General features: G+C 39.6%; 1 protein-coding gene across 9 annotated transcripts; it reads left to right on the top strand.

Moving 5' to 3' along the window:
• Positions 1 to 1,844: 1,844 nt before the first annotated feature.
• On the top strand, positions 1,845 to 25,782 carry LOC121907181 (uncharacterized protein C21orf62 homolog). Of its 9 annotated transcripts, XM_042426595.1 has the most exons (4): positions 1,847 to 2,052; positions 2,303 to 2,436; positions 12,184 to 12,323; positions 23,918 to 25,782. In XM_042426595.1, exon 4 carries the CDS (start codon positions 23,981 to 23,983, stop codon positions 24,737 to 24,739), a length of 759 nt encoding a protein of 252 aa, XP_042282529.1. In that variant the 5' UTR covers positions 1,847 to 2,052; positions 2,303 to 2,436; positions 12,184 to 12,323; positions 23,918 to 23,980; the 3' UTR covers positions 24,740 to 25,782. The 9 variants fall into 9 exon arrangements, 7 of the variants coding, with proteins under 7 accessions (XP_042282529.1, XP_042282532.1, XP_042282530.1 ...); XR_006098809.1 differs by lacking the exons at positions 12,184 to 12,323; positions 23,918 to 25,782 and adding an exon at positions 2,711 to 2,910 and having other exon boundaries at positions 1,845 to 2,052; positions 2,303 to 2,351; XR_006098810.1 differs by lacking the exons at positions 12,184 to 12,323; positions 23,918 to 25,782 and adding an exon at positions 2,711 to 2,910 and having other exon boundaries at positions 1,845 to 2,052.

Raw genomic sequence — 25,782 nt, 5'->3', positions numbered from 1 at the left:
ATGCAAACAAAGATCATCTTGTTGTGTTACCTGTTGCCCACAGAGACGTCACTACTTTGCATCAAGCCTGCAGTTTATCACATGTCTCACTCAAGCTTGTAAGAACATGTTTAACTCCATTCAGATATTTTTACAATATGTCGTCACACAGATAGAAACTTTAAAATGAAAGTAAAAATACTGAGTGACAGACACACCGTGACGAGATAATTATATCGATACCGACATGCTACCATCTATGCAAACATCTCTTGGGAGGTAGAAGGAAACAAGGAAATAATGGACAAAGTATTGTGTGTGTATCAAAGCCTGATATATCTTATTCCTCTGTGCTGTAGACCTCCATTGTTGTCCAAAAACTATTAAAAACACATCAGTGAGTCACACCGCTGCACTGGGTGACATGTTCATTCATTATGAAGAGTTTGGTCACGTTAGTTTGTTTGAGCATGTGTAGGAATGTAGTTCTGTTTACAGAGCTTTGCTAGCTTGTTGTGCTACATATCACAACCTCTTGACTTCGTTCTACATTGTGCAATGTAAATAATTTTAGTATAAAGTCAGGGGGTTGTGATATGTAGCACAACAAACTAAGGTGACCGTAATCTTTGTGGTGAAGGAACACCATGTGGGTCATTGACATATTTTTAATAGCTGTTGGACAATAACGGAGGTCTACAACACAGAGGGATAAGATATCAGGCTTTGATACACACACAATACATGTTAGTAGATTAGTTCGTTGTTGGTTTGAATCTGCACATGGGATTTATTGACAATAAGAAAAATATAGAAAATTGCAGCCTTATCCTTTAACAAGGACTGTGCATATTAATAAACGTTGCTGTAAAAGCACCAGTTACGCCTGGGACACACTGGATGCGTGAACCTCAGCAGTACGTGTGCGTGTGTGTCGCTGAACTGCTGCGTCTCTCACGCTTGCAGCCACTGGCAGCCCTATCTTTCTCGTGTTCCCTGTCTGTGGCAGAAGCGCCGCAGCAGACACGCTTCCAGTGTGGACGCTGCAAGCGTGAGAGACGCAGCAGTTCAGCAACACACACGCACTGCTGAGGTTCACGCATCAAACTAATCTTTTAAGACTGGCCTCTATCCTTAGACCCTTCATCTGGATAAGGGATAAACTCCCCAAAAAACCCTTTGATGGGTGAAAAAATGGAAGAAACCTTAAGAAGAGCAACAGAGGATGAATCCTCTTCTAGGATGGACATGAAAAAGATGATGTGTGATGTGTTGGCGTTAGCCAAGAGGCTATTTTTCATCTGGACAGATGTTACAGAGTCACCTTTAAAAAGGAATATGAGATTTATAATCACAAAGTTAGTGAGATCATGTATGCAGCACAATAACAAAAAGAGAAAACAATACTTATGTTAGTAAAAAAATCTACAGGACGTTATACTACATGGTCATGAACAAATGAAAACATGCAACACAGAAACTGTCACAATCCTGTGTCTCCCCAACCAGCTGCCACTTCCTGACGGGCTCTCTCCCTGTGTGTGTGTGTGTGTTTCTGCACTTAGACTCACCTGCTCCACCCTGTATAACAGAAACACATAATACCAGACATGCAAAGCAATAAAATAAAATTGGAAATATTCATGTTTAGTGTTTTTTATGTATGTGATCAAGTTTTTTTAATTTCTTCTTCAGACAGGAAAGCAAACTATGAGACAGAAAGCAGTGACTCACTGCTTTTCATGTTGGCTTAATAATGAAACAAACTGGTGGAGTTGCCGTGGTTACGGAGAAGGGGAAGGAAGGAAAACAGGGTAAAAAAAAAAAGAAAGAAAGAAAGAAAGTGAGTGGGAGAGCTGGGAAGAGAAGAACTGAGAGGGGGAGGAGGGTGACGGGTATTCAATGCCTGACTTGACTAATTAACTGACCCTGTGGAATTTCAGCTCGACTCCTCGGAGATGTGAAAGCTCCTCACAGGCAGAGATGAAGGTAGAGAAAGTCATCCGGGTTGATTTTAGAGAGCAGAAACGCATAAAATAAAAGGTGGAGGTCAACAGACTCATTGTCAAAGAGGTACGTTGAAGTTTATGTTGCCCTGTGATTGGATTGGATTGCTGTTTTGATGTGTGTGGGAACGATGCACCGCACACTACAGTGTTCATTTTGGCACCTGATTTCCATCTAGTTTTAGTCTTTTTTGGTCATGTGATTGATGTTAGTCTTAGTCTAAAGTTACTAAAAAAAAAAAAAAGGTTTTTGTCCTGCATTTTTAATTTGTTGCCTGTCTTCTAACCATTTTGAGGCCACCATCTTTGTTTTGCAGTCACCATGGTTACAGGTTGTTCTTGTCTAACACGAGGTTGTTGTAAAAGGTCAGTGTTGACTTGTTGATGCCGACATTAATCCTTGAACTGATTCATTCCCTCTGATACCAACAGGAAATAGAGCCAACTGAAGGTAACGTTAGCTTGATAATGCTACATTAGCTTAGCTTTTTATAAATGTGGTCCTGCTGCCTGCATGTTTTCACGGTTTCTGCAGATGTTTTGTTGCTGCTTCTTGTTTAATTCTCAGTGGATTGTAGATTAATTTAGTCCATAAACATGTTAATTCCAAGAACATCATATAACAGTACTGACAGAGGCAGAACTTTACTGAATGCTTCTTATTAACGCTCTTATTATTATCTAAAGAGGCTCAAATATGGGATAACATAGTGATATTTTTTCAGTGAACATCTAGAGGAAGATTTAGATGGTCGACTGCTGACATTAGTCCTGGAACTGACTCATTTCTTCTGATGGCAACAGGAAAGACTGAAAGTCAACATTAACTTGATAATGTTGATGAATGTGTTCATGCTGCCTGCGTGTTTTCCTTGTTTGTCAGCTGTTTGGTTGCTGGATTGTTGTTGGATGACTTTAATCCATAAATCTGTTCTGACGGAGACACAATGTTACTGAATGTAAGATGCTGCTTATTAACGGCAGGACAACATGTCAAACAGCTAATAAGCAGCTTATAAACTTTAAATTAACACAATCATTAGTTTATTTGTCATTTAGATTGTATTCATTGATGATAAACATTTCATCATAGTTGTAGTTTTAAAGGGTTTAGTTTTGTTTTTGTTGTGAAAATATTTTTCGTCATAGTTTTCATTGACTGAATCAAACTGGTGCAGAACATGCTAATCTTTAATCTGCAACAAATGTGGCAGCAGCTGAGGATAAACTGTGCTGTATGATGAATCTGATTAAAGATTTGAATTTGGAGCAAGCTCGACTGTCGACTGAGACAAAAGTGAAACAAAAAGATCTGACAGCTCAGGACATCTGTATGTTTGGGCTAACTGCCACTTTTCAGTATTGATGCGTCATGTTTCAGATACTGTCACAGTCTCTGCCTCGTCTGTTTATCCTCAGAGTCAACACCAGCTACTTTCTGTGCAAACTGTTTAATCTCCTTGCAAAAGTCAGTCTGTTCTCATGAGGTCACAGAGACTCAGTTTCAACTAAATATTTAAACCCAACTGTTTGTTTTAGATTATTTAAAGTGAAGAAATATGCTATTCTTTTCTGAGACATTACTTTGTTGTCACCAAATCTGTTTGCTCCTGTTCAGTAGCTCCCCCTGCAACTAAAGGGGCCATAATATGCTTTTTGTAACTTTTTGTTATTCATATCCTGTTATGATGTCGGAAATCTATGCTAAACTTGGTCAAAAGGTCCAGAACTTGAGGTGAACATATGTAGAAATGCTCCCTGCAAGTCAAAAGCCAGGGCTTCCTGCTCTGAATGCTTAGTTTGCCGACATTTTTTAAAACCTTGCCAACGAGCTGATGTTGGCTTGTTGCGCATACCCATAAGCAGCTGCCCGTTCCATAGCCTTGGTTGTTAAGGTTTTTCCATGTGTTGTTCACATTGTCCACTCTCTCATATTTTGGATCAGATTTTGGCTCAAACATGTGTGATTATATTTCAGAATTTGACATACTGAGTAAAGAATGAGAAAAGGTAGTGAAATCCCACTATCATAGTTTGTTTTATGTCATTGAAACAGCTTCTCAGGTGGCCAGAAGTCAGCCGTTAAGGGAGCCTTAAAGAGACAGGAGCTAAAACGGCCTGTTTCAGACAGAGGCTGAACTGAGGGGCTGCATAAAGGGCCAGTAGAAGATAAATAAGGAGCTTTTAACTGGAAATCATGCAAAGATATTCCAGTAGAGCCCCATAAACATGAATAAATACAGACCTGGAAATGTGCATGATACATCCCCTTTCACTGTGATCTGAGGTGACTACGGTGTAAATCTTTTATCCATCACATTTACTTAATACTTGAACCTCAACAAAATAATGCACCAACAAGCACTTTAAGATAAACTGTCTAATATTTTTTCATCAAATGATTTAAAAGTTAAAATCTTACTTCTATTGTTATATTCTACTGTCTATATCAGTACAACAGGGTGAAATATGCAGGTCAAGAAAGAACGAAGTCATGTTTTAAACCACTATTGAGTTCCTACATCCTGATTCAACCGCAGTGCAGACGTGTTTCCTCTCATAACACTTTCAATTTCATTTCTGAGTAAGTGGAATAAACTTTCAGTTCTCAAACAACATCTAAACAAACAAGAAAGGTAAAAGTAAAAATGGCTTTATTTAATCTCTTCCTTGTTTCTGTTGTAGTTGTTGTAAAGGCTGCTTGTTTCAGCTAAACAGTGTCACAGCTGACCACAGAAAATAGAAAAAACACTGAGTCAAATAAGCACAGATGCCTGAGAATGCATTTATTGTTGCTTTTATATTTAAAAGGTTGCATCTCAGTTGTTCTCATCTGTTTTCTACAACTGTGAAATTACCCTCAAAGCTTTTTACTGTAAATCTCCTGTTTTACTGAGCAAAGGCAGTGACGTACATATTGTACGTAATGTGTCACAATGCACTTCCGCTGTCTGCACAACAATGACGTGCGTTTTTTTTAAACCGCACAAAAACAAATGTGAGACTGTGGTTAAAGTGATTTCTCCTCCTCAAGACTTCTGAGAAGCACGACTGCGTGAAGTCTTCACAGAAAGACTTCCAAAGAAGTTTGCTTGAGTGGGACTTTCATGGTTTATGTTTTATGTGTGTTGGTAATCAGCAACCACAGTTCAGCAGAAAGAGAAGCTGGCAGTAACGAACAGCTGTCAACTTTCATCGCCAATGTATATGAATAAATATGAATAAATGATTGATTTATTGAACAGGACAGTGTGCAGTATTAAGCATAAATGATGCACTGCACCGGAGTTAGCTTGAAGCTAATTTGCATCCGTAGTCCATTATAATCAAAACATACAACAGCACAACAACAAACAGTACAAAGCAAAAAACAAACACATATTACAGATAAATATATACTGTATATAACAGATCTATCATCTGCATTTCACTCAGCAGCAGAAATGACTTGTGTGTCCCCGAAGTGAGAGAGGTGCTGTGTGCATTTACACACATGGAACAGCAGCTGTTACGTAAATAATTGTTTATAATCATTAATTATCACAGACAGACAGACAGATTCTAAGTTTACAGCCCAATTCAAATTTATACAGTCAAATTATTGGTAACATTGAATCCACACACTCCAAAACTCCAGCTGGTTGTCAAAACTTGGCAACTCTGGTGTAATAAAAAGCTCTGAATGAATCCCATGACCTTTATCCAGACTTAATCTCTCTCTTAATCTCTGTGGTGATATGATGTTTCAACACCAGCAGGTTATACAGAAATGAAACAAGTCTATTTCTTTGTGCTGATACAGACATATTGGTGAGAAATCTTCCCTATCTTCCATCAGGGCTTGAAAATATGATTTAAAGTAAGGTAAAATAAAAATATTTTTAAACCTTTATTCAATTGCAGCAAAAAAACAAACAAAACAAAAACATAATAGACTCATATTTTTAAATGGCACTTGAATATTTGGCATTTTAGCAAGAATTACCTGTTTGGCAGCAGTTCTAATGTGGGAAACACACACACACACAAATATGTGCATGAAAATCTCATTTTGACAGAGTCTGATGAAGCGGGGTGCACCAGGCTCTTATTTTAGATATGACATTAACCATTAGAAAGTGTGTCATTTGTATCACGTTGGCAGTTTTGACAGTAAACTTGTCGTTGGGAAATCTCATAGAGAAAGAGGTACTGCAACCATAAGTTAGCATGAGGCTATAAGCTTAAAACAAACACTGGATATGCAGACAGGACTCCTACTTCCTCCAAGAAACAGTCCAGCATAGGTTCCCATGAAAAGCTACAACCTTTGTTTTGTACAGATTAAATAAACATGATGCAACATTATAACGTTACTGAGCTTTATAGGTGCTTGTAGGCAGATTTTGTCACATCTGCACAGAACCCTGTTTCCAGTCTTGATGATAATCCATTAAGTAGATGTTAAAAAGCTGAAAACTGATGTTTGGGATGGATCAGGACGATGTCTGGGCCTCCTGGGCTGTTAAATTATTCAATTCTATCTCCTCTGTCTTTTTAAGTTATTTGAAATTTTGAAATTCTTGGCTCAAGATTGAGCAGTGTTGAGGCGACACTCGTTAATACGTCACATCAGAAAGTCAAATCAAGTTTGCAGGAAGCTTCAGAGCGGTTGTGTTAGTGTTCGGCACATTTTACATCGTCATAACAAGACTCAGCACGCTGCAGGATTTTTTACTTTTTCCATCTTCAATCTTTGGATGAAGTTTTAAAACATGGTTTCTTTCTGTTACTCAGCTAAAGGAATATAATAAATCTGTGCTAAAGCTAAGCTAGAGACAACCGACTACATTTAAAAAAAAAAAAAAAAAGACTTTAACTTTGTGAGGAAACTTAGAGATGATCTTACTGTTCTGAAACATCCTGTTGATGTGCAGCCCTGTCTCTTCAGTCTGCATACAAATAACACGACTTTACATTTTCAAATTGCGTGCAGTGCATACGCCAAAGTTCAGTTTTGCATGCGGGTGATACACCAGTCCTCCCCAGAGAAGTGACGTCATATATTGCAACTTTCTGTCTTTTTTATAAGGTGACTTTGTCTTATTAGGAGGAGGAGGAGGTGGGTTGGGTGGATAGCTAGATATGGAGCTGGTACAGCCAGAGAGCACTGTTCGAGCACACTTACAGCACATTTTAACCATCACATACGGGCATTTTAACAGAGATTTTAACCGTTACGTCAGGGTTTTGTTGTTATTGTTACTGCATTTCATTGTTTTAACCCAAACCATGATCTTTCCCTAACCAAGTGGTTTTTGTGCCTAAACCTAACCAACGGCATGGTGTTAAATGACATGCAAAAAGATTGAAAATGCAGCCTGCGTGCAAAATTGGACTTTGGTGTATGCACTGCATGTAATTTGAAAAGTGTAACGTTGTGTTATTTGTACACAGATTGTCACGAAAGTAGCCCAAATGCAGAGACGGTAGGCGAAGCAGGTCTGAAGAAAACTTCTTTATTTAGAGTAGCTGGGGGGTCAAAAAGCAAAACTGACAGCAGAGCCAAGCAGAACAAGCTGAACAGGATTGACCGAGACTGAACATACTGAACAGGCTGTACAGAACAAAACAAAGGATCCAACAAAGACTGAACAGAAAACTAGGATTTAAAAACTAACTGAGCTAACCAGGAGATGTGGTGCAGGTGGGGAGATGGGCAGAGAAGCTCAGGAGAGGGGAGTGAGGTGATAAAACAGAAGGACAAACAGGATAGGCTGATAGGGAAACACAGAGCAGGGCAGGACTGACGAGGCTGATGAAGGGCAGGTGAGAGGAGGAGCACATGAACACAGGAGGAGTGAAGGAACACACAAGGGAAACACACAGCAAACCAAAACCCAGGACACACAACACTCAAACCACAACCCAGCATAAATCACTGTCTCAGAACACATAAACTTAGGTACACCACAATCTAACCGAGCATGTAAGAAAGTCTTTCAAAGTCAAATAACATAAACAAGCTAAACCAAATGACCCAAAGGACTACACAACGTAAGTGTAACAGTAAAACCCAAAGAACACAAAGAGTCCCAAACCATGAGTCCATGACACAGAGTGTTAGACTTCGTTGGGACGTCTCAACTGTGCAACAGCAGGTTCTTCCCCTTGATTCAGGATCAGACTCTGCTTCATAGACAATATATACTGTCTTACATCTTCAGCTGCAGACATTATTGCAAGTTAACCATGGGTGTATAAAGAGAACCGGATACAGCATAAGAAGCAAGGCCCCATTCATCAGAGCTGCTTAGTGGTGCGTGAAGCCAAAAAAGCTACTTCCTAAAAACATACTGCACATGTTCTATGGGCCCAATGCACCCATGGAGCGTGCTCAGTAGCGACCTCCACCGGGTGAGACGGCTAACCTCTGGTTTAGCCCCCCAGCTAACTTGAATGGGGATAAAATGATTCAATCGTGTGGCTCTTCTAGACTTTCGAAATGTGAAATGGATCAAATTATGATAGCAAAATGAATCATTTCATGGGAGTTGTGATGCTCAAAAAAAAAAAAGATCTGCTGATTTACAGACGTCTCTTTCACAGTGTAAGTCTACAGGAAAGGGTGTTTTTGGGCCCAACAGCATCATGTGACGTTGTAATTACACGTTTTAGCCACTATGTCAAACTGGCTTCAAAGCCCTGTGCTCTTCCTGTATCCAGTTCTCTTTATACATCCATGAGGTAAACATGCTGCTGCATTCATTAGGTAGTATCGTGATTGGCTGAGGGTGAAGGTGGCGGCCACATGGAGTAGGTGCTCATTAACAATGCAGATTTTATGTAAATAGCTTTTGAAATAGCCTGCTGAAGAACAGAGGGGAAACTGAGCTGTAAGGAAAGATGGTTTTAGAGAAATCTAAACAACTTTTGGTGAGTAAAATGTCACAGAGATGTTTAAAATAGACTCAGTTTTTTAAAATGAGTCAAAGGCCTGAATACTTCTTTAATCTTTAAAGTCCTCCTCCACTCAAAAATGTTTTTCCTCTTGTTCAGTTGTGCAGTTGGATGTTTGAGCTTCACTGTGCAGGATGATGTATGTGCAGAGTTTGACACTATAAGACTGTTTTCACATTCATCTGCTGAAAGTGGAAAGTTTCTCTGAGATCACTGAAAATCAGATTTTCAGGGCCTACGAGTATAATTTGTGTCATAACAAATACTTTGGAGCCAAAGCTGGTCCAATATTCAGCTTAGACAAGTGTGATGTGGAAACTTGAAGCCTGCAGTGCACAAACACTGAGAATGGACTCAACAGTGAAGTAGGGGACATCTTGTGTCCAGCAGGAAACATATTTGCATATTTCTAGATTCTGGATTTTTTTAATGAGGGCGAAGGAGTAGATGTCATCAAAAAGATTTTAACATTATAATTTAACTCTTTTTTTTGTGGAAAAACTATATCAGATACAAATGATTATTCAAAGTAGAGTATTTTATATATAACTCAAAACATGTCTGGAGGGGATCTTTAAGATGCATCACAGCATATGTGAAAACTTTGACCTGCTGGTGGCGCCAGAGGAGAAGTCAGAGGATCACCAAAGTCACGAGGATTCATTGTCTGGGAAACGTGATAGTCTGTACCAAATTTTGTGGTAATCCATTCAGTAGTTGTCGAGATATTTCAGACTGGACCAAAGTAGTGGACCTTGCCCTCTTTGAAAGTCCAATACGACTACAGGCCTTATAAAATGAGAATATCTCAGTAAATAATGCACCAGCTGCCAGCTGGTCTCCACCCAGCATCACGGTTCTGGAAGCACTGGGTGTTTGGTGCAGCTCTGCCCCTGGCTGCCATGTTGTCTGTTTTGGCTAGTATGGGAACCCAACAGGAAGTGATCTCACTGCCCGAACCCTCAAAAAAAGAAAAAAAAACCAACACAAAAACGAGCCAGTTTTCCATTTGCTCTGCTTGGCCTCTGTTTGGGATCTGGCGGTTATGGGTTGTTGTTTTTTTTTTTTACTTTGATTCAGATTCAGTTGCTACCAACAACAGCTGTTGCTGTGCAAATATTAACCTGTTTTTCAACATGACCTTAGCTCACACTCTACCCTAAACCTCCAAACCCGGGCCAAAACAGACAACACACCCTGTTCTAACGCGGATGGGAAACACACTCCATTAAATGTTCTTTATGGTCAATTGCATTAGTTTTGTTGCTTGTTTAAATAACCTCTAATGTACCGTCAGGAGCATGTGTGGATGTGGTGAGTCTCAAGATTCAGTACTTTATTGCCATAGTCTATTATGCTTTGGTGTGCAGGCTGACAATAAAACATGAAAACAAACCGATCGTGGTCACACAATAAAACCATAAAATAAATGAATAAAACCAAGTATTCTATGACTAATAAAACCGGCATTCCTATAAGGATGTGATCTACATAATGTGTACCGTTGTGTATCATCCTGAACAGTAGTGGCAAGTAACTAAGTACATTTACTCAAGTACTTGTACTTTACTTGAGTATTTCCATGTGATGCTACTTTCTACATTTCAGAGGGAAATATTGTACTTTCTACTCCACTACATTTATTTGACAGCTTTAGTTACTTTTCAGATGAAGATTTGACACAATGGATAATATAACAAGCTTTTAAAATACAACACATTGTTAAAGATGAAACCAGTGGTTTCCAACCTTTTTGGCTTTTGACGTCTTACAAAAAGCAGTGTGTAGTCGGGGTCACATTTCACATGTCTATGAGTTGTTAACAGCTCCACCAAATAGTGATTTTTTCCTCTAAACTTCTTCTAAAACAGCTTCTTACCTCAGGAGGTCAGAACCATGAACATATTGTTCTTCCAGCAAACAGACCCACTCCCCCCACTCACCCACTCACACCTGAGTAGTGGTCACTTTAATATTGAATTATGAAAAAAACATGCACTTATACCGGACAATTAAGATGGACATTTAAAAGATCTTAAGTGCATTTGAAAATGCAGTTTTATCACCTTATTCGTTTACTTATTTATACATTTTATTACTTCTTTTAGTGTGTCTTTTAATTTATTTTTTCTGACATATTATTTTAGGCACATTGTCTATTTTTCTTTTGCACTGATTTGGACTGAGAGGACCAACATTTCGTTTTTATGCAAGTACACAAATATGACAAATAAGGAATGTAATATATATAATATATCATCCACAGAGGCTGATTTTCTGCTAAATGAGTACTTTAATACTTTAAGTAAATTTAGCTGATAATACTTTCATACTCATTCAAAAAAAGTTCTGATCATAAATCTTTTTTTGTTTTGTTTCTGACTTTTTCTCTAATCTTTGGTTTTTGGTGAAATAATAATAAAATAGAAATAATAATAATAATAACATTTATTTAAATAAAACCATGTGAGAAGTTTAGAGGGAACAATTAACCACCCACAGACATGGACAAGGAGACACAACTACAAGAACTATACTATAGAGCTTACAAGACAAAAAGGTTGGAAGTACTGGTTTTATCTTTAATCTTGTATTTTATAAACATCATCATATGTTTTAATAAGTGTCATATTTTAATCTGATTCCAGCTGTCAGATAAATGTAGTAAAATGAAAAGTACAATATTTGCCTCTGAATTGCAGTGAAGTCTAAAGTGGCATAAAATGGAAAAAAAAAAAAAAAAAGTTCCTGACAATTGTACTTAAATGCAGAGCTAATGTTACATTCCACCACTTAAATATGGTTTGTAATTATATTAACAGCAAACATTGAAGAAAGTATCAACCGGGTGTGAATGAATAATATTTTGTCGTTTTTCACCACAAGATGGCAGCATACCTCTCTACTGGGGGAAAAATATCTCTGCGTTTGGAAAATGAAAGGCGGCTCCCAAAAGAGGAGGAGAGAGAGGGGCTGAGGAGTGAGTGAGGGAACGGGGAGAGGGGGGGTGGGAGAAAAAGATGAGAAGAAAGGAGAGAGAGAGTGACACAGAGAGAAAATGGACAGGAGTGTTTGTGTCTGTCACGCTGTCGCATCTGAAGAGAAATTTACCAACCCAGACTCCAGAAAGTAAGACTGTTTCTATCTCCCTTCTTCTTCCCCTCTCTCTGTCATTTAGACTTTCCTAATGATCTCTCTCTCTCTCTCTCTCTCTCTCTCTCTCTCTCTCTCTCTCTCTCTCTCTCTTTTGCGTTGTCAGATAGACAGATGAGATTTTCCAGTCAACCTGCAGACAGATGTGGAAGCAGCTGCTGCTCTCGTCGCATGAAGAAGCTGGATAGTTCAGCCTGGAGCCAGACGGCAGCAGCATGCCACCTTAACCAGCACTGAGCGCTCCACGTAAGTACACGTGCTGTCATGCAGTCGGCTGTTTTTTCTGCTGCTCATACAGAAAACATGTGTGTCTGTGTGTCTGTGTGTGTGTATGTGCTGCTGCTTGATGTCTCACTCTCTGTGCTGCTGCTCTACATGATGATATTTGCATTTCATACTGCTGTTAGCTATAATCTCCCAAAAAACTGACTTTGATTGAAAAGTCACAAACATTTTTGGCGTGGGAAGTGACTCCTCTGGTTATATTTGCTCACAATGAGAGACAGCTGGGTTGTGATGTAATCTGCCAGCTCAAACCACAGATTCTGGCTGAGTCGCCTGATAGGAAAATGAACAGTGCTGTTAATCAACTGCCTGTAACCACACAGCACATCCTCCACAGACCAACTACTGGTCTGTGGAGGATTTTTTGTGTGTGTGGCTTAAATCTATGTATAACTCTAAAAGTCAGTTCCCCCAAATCACATATTTTATCACTTAACGCTGTTTTTTTTCTGGAAGGTACATTTGTGATCTGTAAAAACCCAGAGGGTTATTTAAAAACATTGCAACACTTTTTTTCAAGGTATTTCAAGAACCCTCAAACACTTTTCTAAAAACAAAAAAACAAAAACTATAAAGAATAATTTATCTGCTGCACATAAAAAAAAACGTTTTACATATTTCTCCAGTTGCGACTGTATTTACTCCTCTGAACAAAGCTGGAAGACAGGGATAGAACTGTAAATGGAAAAAAATATGAAATAATGGAAGGTGATGAATATTAGAGCTGCAACAAATGATTATTTTCATTTATCATTCAGTTGATTATTTTTTTGATTAATGGTTTGGTCCATAAAATGTCCGTAAATGATGAATCATGTCGATCACAACTCAAAGATATTCAGTTTACTGTCATAGAAGACTAAAGAAACCAGAAAATATTCACATTTAAGAAGCTGGAACCAGAGAATTTAAACAAAAACAATTATCTTAACTAATCTAATCTGAATTTAGTTTAAACTACATAGATTAAAGAATTAGATTTAAAAATACTAAAAGAAAGTAAACTGAAAAAAAAAATACTAATCTAATTAACTAAATTAACCAAAAACCATTTCAACTCATTTGTTTTGTAGTTTTTGATCATAAAACAGTTGATCAGTTTACTAAATCTCCATGAACCTGAATTATGTTCACAACTGGGACCTCTCATCCATACATCTGTACATATTTTATATCTATACCTCCAATAAATGTATTTTAATACAGTTTAACTAAAGTCATCTAATCTGAAGTAATCTAATCTTATTGTGGTACAACTGCTCATTATTTGTGACGCTGCAGTACTTGTTTGCGCGGTGTTGTGACCCAGAAAGACACATGCAGGCTGTCAAACTCCTGCTTAAGTACTGCTGCTGCACTGTGTCTCACACCCAGGAGAAACTGTTTGGAAAATCAAGTGTTGCTCTTCTTCTGTCTGACCAAACTAACAAGAGAGGTCTGGAGATGAGGCTGTTATGAGACTCTGGAGTTTTGTTTTACAGCCTGTTAACTTGATTCTATTGTACAACAGTCAATAAAAATAAACCGCCTGCAGGACTAATGCAAGAAAAATGCATGAAGAGGGGAAGTCCTCAGCAGCTGCCACTGTGTACGCATGTTTAGTGAAAGCCTGAGATAAGGTTATAGACACATACACAGGCTACGTGAGTAAACATGATGGAGTAGACGCCATTATGATGGAAACAGTCAATTACATGAGGTATTCCTTTGTACAGTATTGACACATCCTACATGTTTACTGGCAGACTTAAAGAGGCTATAATCAATATTTTTCATAATAAAAGTGTCTGAGGTTGGTTGTGACTCATAGTGATGAACCTACAGAGAATCATCAGTGACTCTGCAGCTCCTCTCGGCTTTACAGAGCTTTATAGTGAGTTTCAGCTCATTGTTTATCTGTTCAACTGAAACTTTACTGTTTTGGTTCACTCTCAGGGCTCTCATAGCGTCATTTTGGGCCGCAGCAGGCAGCTGTTTTCAGAGAAAAAGCTTTAAAAAGCCGCTGTACACTACCTGCTCAGTACCAACTCAGACACAGTTAGCTGTAGACTAGCTGGTGAACATAGTGGAGCATTTAGCAGCTAAAGAGCCAGATATTTCCCTCAGGAGTTGGTGGAGAGCAAAAACAGAGCTAAAAGAGAGTGAATATTTAACTTACATTTACCTGCACAGAAGCACTGAGCGGAAGATAAACTGTTATTTGTCAAGCAATAGCTACAGCACATTACCTCCTCCTGAAACCGCACGTTGTTGTTTTCACATTTCTGTTTGTGTACATGTTACACAGATGAGACACAACATGGTCATATGTTAGAAGCTGGAAGGCATATTTTGAACTATGGACAGAGTCTTTATGCTAAGCTAAGCTAATCGCCTGCTGGCTCTAGCAGATACACCTGAAGGGTGCACTACGAAGCGAGATTAGTGGTTTAGCGAGGTACGTTGAGCATAAAGCCAGAGTTTTCAATGTCAGGAAGGTGGCTCTCTTTTAACCTGGCTACATCACCATGGTAACTTATACTGCAAACTTAACCTGGTCTGGAGCAGGTTATGTTCCGAGTTTCAGTTTAAATCAGCAATAACTAACTACCTTCACTAACTATCTGATTTGCTGCAAAGTCTGTTTAACACTGCTGGTACTGCAGCTATTAGAGCACCAATTAGAAAATTGGTTCATCTTTTATCAGACTTACCATTGATTTGATATGTCGTAATTTATAATGGTGCAAGAGGTTCGGGTTACTTGTGGGATGGGATTTTGTTACAATATATCAAATATGTATTTCAAATAAAAAATAAACAAAAAAACAAACAAAAAAAACTCATGAAGAAATACTTTGAACAAAAAAAAGATTAATCTATTGGTATTTATCACAGATAATATTCAATCTATAATATTAATTTCACTTTGATTTGGCCAGAATCTAAAGTGATTTCCACTGATCCTTCATTATGGGACAGAGTCAGACCTGAATGCACTTCTTGAGTATAATGTTTAAATCTGCTGCATCGAGTTTAAAGTTTAAGAGCTCTGGATGTGGGAGGCACAGAGAGCACATTGAGTGGTAAAATAAGTATATAAACTAATTACGTGATTAATAAATTAATGAATTTGTTTTTTAATTAATGAATTTACATCAGCAATTCCTCTCTTGCCTTGTTTGCAGCGACAGCGTTGCTTTTCACTGTGATAATGTATTTATATTATTCATAGCTCTCCATTATAATGATCTGTTCCTCCTGACTGAAGTAAGCGGCACACCATAGGTCCATTTTGTGCGGAAAAAGAGTCAAATGACGCGCCAAACACCCCTTTTATGGGGACGCGCACGGAGCCTGAAGCAGAAAGCCTCAGTTAACAAAGAAAGTTCATATCCACCATCGTGATACCAATTATCTCTGATCTCGAGTTTAGGATTTGTCGAGTCAGCTCACACAAAGAAAGCCTAGGTATGTTAAACTTGCTTCGTAGTACACCCCTCAGAGTGATATCGAGAGCCAAAGTCATGACGTCACTTCCTGTCTAACCTCTGTTCCACTAGCTTCAGTGAAATCTCTCATTCACTGTTTCTTTCATCTGTCATTCTGAAATATGAAGCTCATTCCCAGAGTTTACTTGCCATATTCAGATATGAAGACAACTTGGCTCCACTACAGCAGCTGCTGCTGGTTGAAGTTGAAACCTTTGTGATTTTAACAGCAAGTTAAACAGCAGTTACTTTGTGAACACAGAAAAAACTACAAGCGTGGCGGCGATGGGTACTTACATTATCCTAATGTTGGTTTCATCCATATCCGTAAAACTCCCCAACGCTTTCTTCAAAGTCTTTTTTCAGCTCTCTACTTGTAACCTCTGCCCTCTAAAAACTTGTACAGTGTTCGCCGTTGTGTCTGAACTGGCCGCTACTCCTGGACTCATTTATGGAGGATTTTGAACGAGATTTTCTGGAACAGAACCTGGACGTTCCAGTTTTACTTCGGCTCTCTATCAATCTTTTCATGGAACGCTCACAAAGAAAAGCAAAAGTGTTTTTGCCAAATGTTTTTTTCCTTTAATGATTTATATCTTCATGAGGAAACTATGGACTGGGGGGTTGAGCACCACAGACAGGATGAGGAAGTATTGAGAGGTGGACTAACAATAACACAACAACAATCCTATTGTGTGCTTGTGCAGCATCAGTGGTGAAAAGTAACTAAGTACATTTATTCAAGTACTGTGCTTAAGTACAGTTTTGAGGTATTTGTACTTAACTTGAGTATTTCCATGTGATGCTACTTTCTACATTTCAGAGGGAAATATTGTACTTTCTACTCCACTACATTTATTTGACAGCTTTAGTTACTTTTCAGATGAAGATTTGACACAATGGATAATGGACGTCTTACAAAAAGCAGTGTGTAGTCGGGGTCACATTTCACATGTCTATGAGTTGTTAACAGCTCCACCAAATAGTGATTTTTCCCTCTAAACTTCTCACATGCTTTCATTTCAATAAATGTTCAAATGATCCAATATTTCAGCAAAAATCAAAGATTAGAGAAAAAGTCCAAAAACTGAAAACAGATTTGTGTATCAGAACTTTGTTTTTTCTTCTTTCCTCTCCCATTAATCATCTCACCACCCCTCAGATTTATCTGCTGACCCTTTGGAGGGGCCCGACCCCTAGGTTGGGAACCACTGGACTAAACTAGCTAACTGTATATAAAGTAGTGTAAACTAGCTCCACCTCCAGCAGCTACAACAGTAACATGCTGCTCTAACACTGATGCTTCACTATTAATAATCTAATGATGTCATATATAATAATATATCAGTCAGAGGGACCAAACCACTACTTTTACTGCAATACTTTAACTACATCAAGCTCATAATACTTATGTACTTTTACTGCAATACTTTAACTACATCAAGCTCATAATACTTATGTACTTTTACTGCAATACTTTAACTACATCAAGCTCATAATACTTATGTACTTTTACTGCAATACTTTAACTACATCAAGCTCGTAATACTTATGTACTTTTACTGTAGTAGGATCTTTCATGTAGGACTTTTACTTGTAATGGAGTATTTCTACAATGCTGTATTAGTACTTTTACTTCAGTAAAGGATCTGAATACTTCTTCCACCGCTGTGCAGGATCTTGATTCTGCGTCATTGCATCGTTAGATGTTTTACAGACAGTTTACATGGGAAACAGGAGGAAACCAAATAATTTGTGACCATTCAAGTGTCAAATGAACACAACCCACTAACTCACTGATTCACCAGAACACAATGCACCAACACCAGTTTTCCATTAAGTTTGTGCAGTGTTGTAAGAATTTTATTCCAAAGTGGCACATTCACTGACAAAGTGGTTGCTGATGTGGAAGTAATTTCATCACTAAATGTGTCATAATACTTCAGGGATATAGGAAAACCTGTTTAATGCATATTTTGGCATTTTTAAAATGATACCCCTTCATTTTCAACTCAAGTGGAGCTGCTGAGAGAGAGTGAGAGGAGCGAGAGACATTGAAAAGAGATGGATGACATGTCAGAAGAGAGGGACTGTAACTGAGAAAGAGAGGTGGAGAGAGAGGAAGGGAGGATTAGGGTGGGTGCCTGCGGTGGAGCATGATGTCAGAGGAATGCGTTGAGCCTCTCCTTCAACAAGCTGGAGCCGAGTGGAGCAGCGGCCACATCACACAACATACAAACACTTTCACCCCATATAACTCTTCTTCTGTCACATCTTCCTCTCCACAAACACACAGGACCAGAGTCAGAAAGGCTTTAATGCAAAGACATAATTTAGATCATTTTTACTGAACAGACGTGAAGAAAGTTTACATTTCTCTGACATTTACTGTACAAAAATGCAAAGCAGAAGCAGGTTACTGTAACTCATATTGTCACTTAATGATTGGGGAATGTGTTTTCAGTGGCCAGTTTCTGTCTTTGTTCAGCCCTCCCTCCCTCCCAGCATCCGGCCCTGCAGCTGGAGCTTGTTGCAGGGATTACAGCGATGGAGATGGAGGAAAGGAAAGGCAGAAAGTGAGAAAAAAGAGGAGAGAGAAAAGGAGTGGTAGAGAGAGGAAGACAGACAAATGGAAAGAGAGAGAAAGCGGCTGATATAATGTGTGGGAGAGCCAGACGCTGGGAACAGCTGGAAAGACGATGACTAATATTAGCAGTGAGGTAAGACGGTGCAGGATGGAGAGGACTGGCTGTGTGTATGGAGGGCAGCTGCTACTGTAAACCAACCACAGTGAAGTCACATTTATTTATAGCAGCACAGTCATGATACCAGAAATGGGACATTGATGCCAAATTGTAGTTTAACCCCTCAACATCCACTTTCCCCCCCTTTGTTTCCTCTGAAGTACCAATTTTTATGTTTCTTATGGTTCTAATGTGTGAGAACTTACTGTATATGACATTAAACTTTTCTCTGTCCTCCGTATTTAAATATCCTTCTTCATTGAAGAAGAAAATACACATTTGGGTAGAGATTTGATGATCAAGTGATGTCTGGGAACAACTCCTTGATCAACAAGATGCCAACTGTGTGCCTTTCCTGCCTTTGACACCTGCTGATTTCACCTACCTGAGAGTCTCCCCCCTCCCTTACTATGCTGCCTTGATCCTGTATGCAAATGCCCAACCTCCCTACCTTTTGGTTACCAATTGTTTGATCTTACGGTATAAAGTGTTCCCATCCCTTCTACTCCGGGTCAGTCTACTGTATCAGACCAGCTCTGGGTCAGTAAGCTCACCGCATATCCAGAATGCTATTAAACCACTTCCACCGCAGCAAACTTTGAACAAGGACTTGAGTGATTTTCTTCAACATCATCCAGCTGATAAAGTTGCGTTTTTCAAGATCTGGTTTGCACTACAAACTACTTTTCCTCATTTTTTGTGGTGGTGCTTTCAAGGACTGTCAAAGTTGAGTCTCTGAACTCTGGGGCCAAAACAATCCGTCCGCCATGTTGTTTTCTCGAAAAAGCAGACACTAAAATATCAGAATATTTGTAAGAAAACTAGTTTCGACGATATGATGTGGCAATCAGAAATGTGGCGCTACTGTTACGAGGCTGAATGTCGAGCTGTGGAATCAGACATGACAGAGTCTGGAGGAGGGAGCGACCACAGGAGCTATGACGCACTGCGTCATCATAGATGATGATGGTGACTGTCAGAAAGAACGGAGACACAAGTGAAAACTCTGCACTGCAGCAAACTTCTCAGTGCTTTGGTAAACCTGAATGTGTCTTCTCACAAAATATTATATCTGACTTTGCCAAAAAAATAAAGAACAGTGACTGTGTTACTTGTAACTTAAGCAGCTGCGTTCAGCTTGAGCACAATCCTGGTTCCTCGTCGTCCACAGTGATAAAAGAAGCAGTGTTTGGTTGTAGTTTTGTTCTTCTTCTATTGTTTCCCAAACCGAGCTGGAGCCTGCAGACTCTGAGGTTTTTGTGACTGTCCACCGATGTGCTCTGGCAGCATTCTGTGTGCAACTCTTGGTGGGTTTGCAGTGACCTGTATAACTAACTCTAGCATGCTGTTAGTTTTTATGATCCTTGCACATCAGTTCAATATAAACAGACTCAATGAGGACAAGCGTTTTGTAAATGAACATAAGCCTCAGTAAATAAATATATAATGCTGCTCAGTGCTAACTTGTCTCTGCAAACCAGGCACCTGCCTTCTGTAAAGACCAACAGTGGCCTTGGACAGGATCTAGTGCAATGCATTGTGGTTGTTGTAGGATTTCCACACTTAGAGCAACAGGGGAACCTACAGCCTTTTTTTTTTTCAGTTTTTTCTAGTCAGAGGCCACTGATTTCGAAAATAACTGCACATTGCTACATGGGTGACCTAGTTTTAAGAAATCATCCTATTTGAAATTCCTCTTAATCTGATCCCACTCTGTCTGTCAGTATCATATCCGGTATGTATCAGAATCAGCTTGTTCCAGCTCTTTATCGAAGCTATATCAGTGAAATATTCAAACTCGCTTCCATTACTTGGCTTAAAGGACCCACAATTTGCAATATGTATTTTTTCCCAGGCATTAACATCTGTATGATCTGAAAATCAATTTGATACTTACTTATGTTGTGTAATCCAGCACAGTAAACATAAGTCTGTGTACATTTTTGCCAGTGTTGTTAAATGGTAAACAGTGTTCAGCTCGTCAATGAAAACTCTGATGAAAAATATTCATTGGCAGCCTTTTTTTTCCAAAGACAGACAAGACAGTTTTAATGTTAAATCTTATTCAACGACCTGCATGCATCACCGTAGCTCCTGATTACTTTAACAGTCTCTGCCACCGTCCAAAAATATCTCCAAACTCTCAGTCACATACCATTTACAGCAGCTATACTATAAGCTATAAAAACGTTGCCTGGACTTTAAGTTCAGTGGCTTAAGATCATTTTGTTCATCATCCAGTTCAACATCATGTTCTTTTGTTTTTTTTACATTCTGGGAAAAGATCTTACAATGAAATCTGGAATAAAGTCAGGAAACATTTCTATAAATAACGTCCCATGTGACCAGTGAACAGGCTGTAGAGAAAGGGGAGGTGTTTTCCCGGAGACACAAAGTGCAGAAGCATCTCGAACAGAATAGATAACCTAATAATTATTTTTATAAATAGTTCTTTATGACTCTGGCTGTATGTTTGGTGTCATCATGCTGCAGAATACATGTTGGAAAAGATCCTAAAAGTGCCTAAAACTTCTGCACAGTACTGTATATCCAGTTTGCATGTCTGCAGTCCAGTTTCACATGATTCATCTGTTTTCTTTGTATCACTTATCTTCTAGAGGAGACATTGGGAGAGAGACGGACCCTGGTCAGGTCGCCAGTCAAATACAGGGCGAACACATAGCACATAGTACACTCACACTTACGCCTACAGGCAGTTTAGTCACCAGTTAATCTAACCTGCATGTTTTTGGTCTGTGGGAGGAAGCCGGAGCACCCAGAGAGAACCCACGTAGGCACACATGCAGAACATGCACACAGAAAGGCCAAAGCTGGCCGGTGGTTTCGAACCCTCTCGCTGTGAGACAACCATGCTAACCACTGCACCACCGCGCTGCCCCTCTCATGAGTCAGGAAAAAGCCAATTGAAAAGCTGTTGAGGCCAATGAGCCAAAACCCACACACTTTCTCATGGTACATTACATATTTCTATATCACACCCCAAACATGACGTCACTGTATACTTAGTCTAATTGTTTTTTTTCAAAAAGGCCAGTCTGTTACTTAATGAGCCACACCGTGCAGTAGTAGTTATTATTAACTCTAACAAAAGGTCACTTTAAACACTTTAATAACACTTTTTTGGCCACTTGGAGGCAGCAAACACATACTTGACATATCATAAACTTTTGCGTTGATGTGTTGAACTTGTTAGCAAACAGTTGCTCATTTCCACATCCAGCAGTTACGGAGCAACGTTATCATTCATTTAGAGTCGTGTTTCTGTCCACCTGGTGAATGTAAGTCCGATATTCACTCTCTTTTAACTCTGTTTTTACTCTCTACCGACTCCTGAGGGAAATATCTGGCTCTTTAGCTGCTAAATGCTCCACTATGTTCATCATAGTGGAGCATTTCCACTAATCAGAAGGTCGGCGGTTCAATCCCAGACTCCTCCTGTCCGTACATCAAAGTGTCCTTGAGCAAGATACTGAACCCCCCCCCAGAGTCACTGATATTATTTTGTATTATTTGTGAAGCACTTTGCAAGGTGCTATATAAATAAAAGTTATTTTTATTAGTATTATTATTATTATTGCTCCTGATGGTTGCGCCAGCACCTTGCATGGTAGCTTGCCGCCATCGCTGTGTGAGTGTGTGTGTGAATGGGTGAGTGAGCAGCAGAATGACACTGTAAAGCACTTTGGATAAAATATAAATGCAGCCATTTACCAGCTAGTCTACAGCTAACTGTGTCTGTTTGGTGTTTGGTGCTGAGCAGGTAGTGTACAGTGGCTTTTTAGAGCTTTGTCTCTGAAAACAGCTGCCTGCTGCGGCCAAAAACGACACTATGAGACGCTGAGAGTGAAGCAGAACAGTAAAGTTGCAGCTGACAGATAAACAATGAGCTGAAACTCAATATAAAGCTCCGTAAAGCCGAGAGGAGCTGCAGCGTCACTGATAATTCTCTGTAGGTTCATCACTATGAGCCACAACCAACACATTACACACTGACAGATCAGACATGGTTAATATAGAAAATATTAATTATAATTAATTACACAAGCTTCAAAGGAAATGTAGCATTCAGCAGGGTGACCATTTCACTTTCCTTACATTTTTGAGAGTGAATGGCTTTAGAAATTGTTAATCCTATTTTCAGAGTAAGTATTTTAAATGTTTATTCCATTTTTTATGTTGTATATGTGGATAGAAATCGTAATCCATTACATCATCTGTTTTTGCTTTCAAAGTCTAGTTTTTATTTAGTTTTAGTCTCGTTTCCTTCATGGAAATAAAGATCAATGAATATTTTTTTCATCATAGTTTTTGTTGATGAAATGTAACACAGCAGGGTGGAAAGGATTATTTAGTAATTCACAAAATCAAAATACAAAATTGCACTCAGGGGTTCATGTAGGTTATTTTTTAATTTGTTTTTTGTCGTTTAATTTATTTGTCACAGACTGTGTGTAAAAAACATTAATCTCAAGTAATGAGTGGAGAGGCTTTGTATTAGAGTTAGCTTTCCACTCTACTTTAGTTAAACGTGTCCTCAAACGTGTCCTTAAGACCTCAGTTAAAATTCACTACAAATAAAATCACCTAAAATATAAAAGCGACGTCTTTGGCACCAAATTTCTCAGACCTGCTTTTCGACAATCAACTAGACTTTCCTAGACCGTCCAACTTTTAAAACTGGAAAGTCTTCCTTCCTTTCAAAGACAGTCAAAGTCTGGAAGTCGAGACTGCTTATTCAGTCCACTTTTCCACCGTTCCTAAATGGGGAAATAAAGAAGCCAGTGTGTTATTACTCCTGAACATTTAATGTGACTGGCCACTGCCTTTTTCACCACAGCACAGCATGGCGCAGGAACTTTTTATAAGCAGCCGTACACCATCCGCAGTAGCCTGAGGCCTGGAAGAACCTCTCCCCAGTAAAATTGGAGAGCAAGAAATAAGTGGCTCAATTATGTGTGTGTGTGTGTGTGTGAGAGAGAGAGAGAGAGAGAGAGAGAGAGAGCCAGGGCTGGACTGGAAATAAAGAGCCGAATTCAGCTGGCTGTTGGTCGTAAGCTGGCTTGCACATGTTGTAAAAAATACAGACGCAAAGCAGAAGCAGGTTACTGTAGGGCACAAAGCGAGAAAGAGTTTCATTGTGTGTCATGTGCTTTTAGTGAAGTCAGGAGCCACAGTGAGTCATAGATGGGTGAGCAAATGTCTGATGCTGCTGAGCTTTGCTTTTTGAGGGAGAGTTCTCAGTGCTGTTGTGTCTGTCTGTCTGTTTATACAGCATTTATCAATATATTCACATGCCAACTTTGCTCCTGTCTGTTTACAGCCTCGTCCATCTCTCTACACTCCGGTATCTCCACTTGGTGAAGATGTAGTCTGTTTGATCTCTATGGAGATGTTTCCAAACACAGTCTCCTCTGCCTTGTTGCCATGGTCACTGTGGTTTCTGTTCATCCTGACCCCCATCACCCAGACAACAAGCTCTGCCCCCACACCTGAAACTTCTCTGCCGGTCAACACCACGCTGCTGTTCGACAGCGGCGCCCCGGGCTTCAACCTGCGGAACTGCAGCTGCTCTGCTCCTGTCCGGGACTGTGACGAGGCTCTGGCCAACTCGCTGTGCAGATGCCGCACCGTTTTGCGCTCCGCTCTGCCCCCTGCTGGGCTCAGAGAGCCTGGACAACTCACCGTCTGGGTGAAGGAGCTCTGGGTCCTCGAGGAGCTGCTGAACAGCAGCACAATTGGCCATTTGCGGTTGTCTTTTTGTGGAATAAAACCAGTGGACAGTCAGTACCTGTCTCTGCTAGGTCTGCAGACCCTCAGGATCCACAGTGCAGCCCCAGAGGCGCCCTACCCCAACCAGGAAATCACAATCTCCCCCGCAGCAGGGGTTTCAGCGGAGCTAGAGGCCCTCTCCTCTGACTTCTCCTCCTCCCTCCACATGACCTTTCTGGATGTAGCAGTGCTGAACGGGCTTTCTTCCCTGAAGGCGTACAGTGTGGTGGGACCATCAGCTCCCACCTTCTCACAGCATTTCCCCCTCCTGGCTTTGCCCCTCACTCCGCCAACCTCTGACACTCGTGATGACTCTGCGGACCTCAGTGAGCAGGCTGCAGAGCCTCTGCTGCTCATCACGTTTGTCTACTAAGACGTTCTCATACATCTCTGAAGTATAAGTGACAGCTGATGCACAGGAATTATTTACAACACAGCTGGATGTTTCTTGTTGGAAAGTTGCACATCTGACATATTTACTGTGGAATATATTAACTTGTTGCATGACTGGCTGCTGTACTATGACTCTGGCCTAAACGTGTTTTTGAAGAGAGGTTGACATTTTTCTCTTCTTGATGTGTTTTCTTCAGAGAGATAACTTGTACATGTGTGCTACACTCCTGCTGCTGTTTCTCCATACCCTCAAGGAGTTGCCGAGGAAATCCTGCACTCATAACGCTAGACAGATACGAGGTTTGGGAATGTTTGCACCAGCAACAACTTCAAGTCTAACTAAAGCATGTTTTTGATATCATCCTGTAACAGAGGTAATGTTGGTTTGTTACCTGGAGGGCTACAATGACCCTGACCCTGATGTCGATGCTTTGCTGTTGTTCTGGAACTGCTGCACGTACATTTAGGGCTTCAACACCATGAGAGTGTGTTTACATACATATATACTGCATCATATTCTTGTTATGGCTATTTACAGGAGAGGGTTTTGCATGCACGTGCACATTCTGATTACAAATGTTAGTTCCGCTTTGTTATTGGGCAGCCAAGAAGTAACTCATCGCTTTATTAATGGTTAATAAATTGTTTTCTAATGATTTATAGATCAGGTAGAAGCCATTAAGACTAACCAGGCTGTGAAAAATCTCTTTGGCAGGTTTTCTATTTGGCAGTAATTCCCTTTTAAATGTTGGTACTCCATTAATTGGTATCTCTAATAAATAAAGCATTAGAACATGAGTTATTAATGATTAATAAAGCCATTACAGTGGTGCCTTATCAGAAAATGGTACCATAGGCGACTTTTAAAAACCTAGCAACACAAAACTTGCACTTATTAATGGCTTTGACCTGATCTATAAAGAATTAGTAAAGAATTTATTAACTAAAACTACAGCTGCAACGATTAGCTAATTAATCGATTAGTCAATGGACAGAAAATTAATCGCTAACTATTTTGATAAT

Source organism: Thunnus maccoyii, chromosome 11 (assembly GCF_910596095.1).
Source record: "Thunnus maccoyii chromosome 11, fThuMac1.1, whole genome shotgun sequence".
Taxonomy (NCBI): Eukaryota; Metazoa; Chordata; class Actinopteri; order Scombriformes; family Scombridae; genus Thunnus; species Thunnus maccoyii.
Note: the sequence above shows the minus strand (reverse complement) of the source record. Positions and strands in the feature narration are given on the sequence as shown.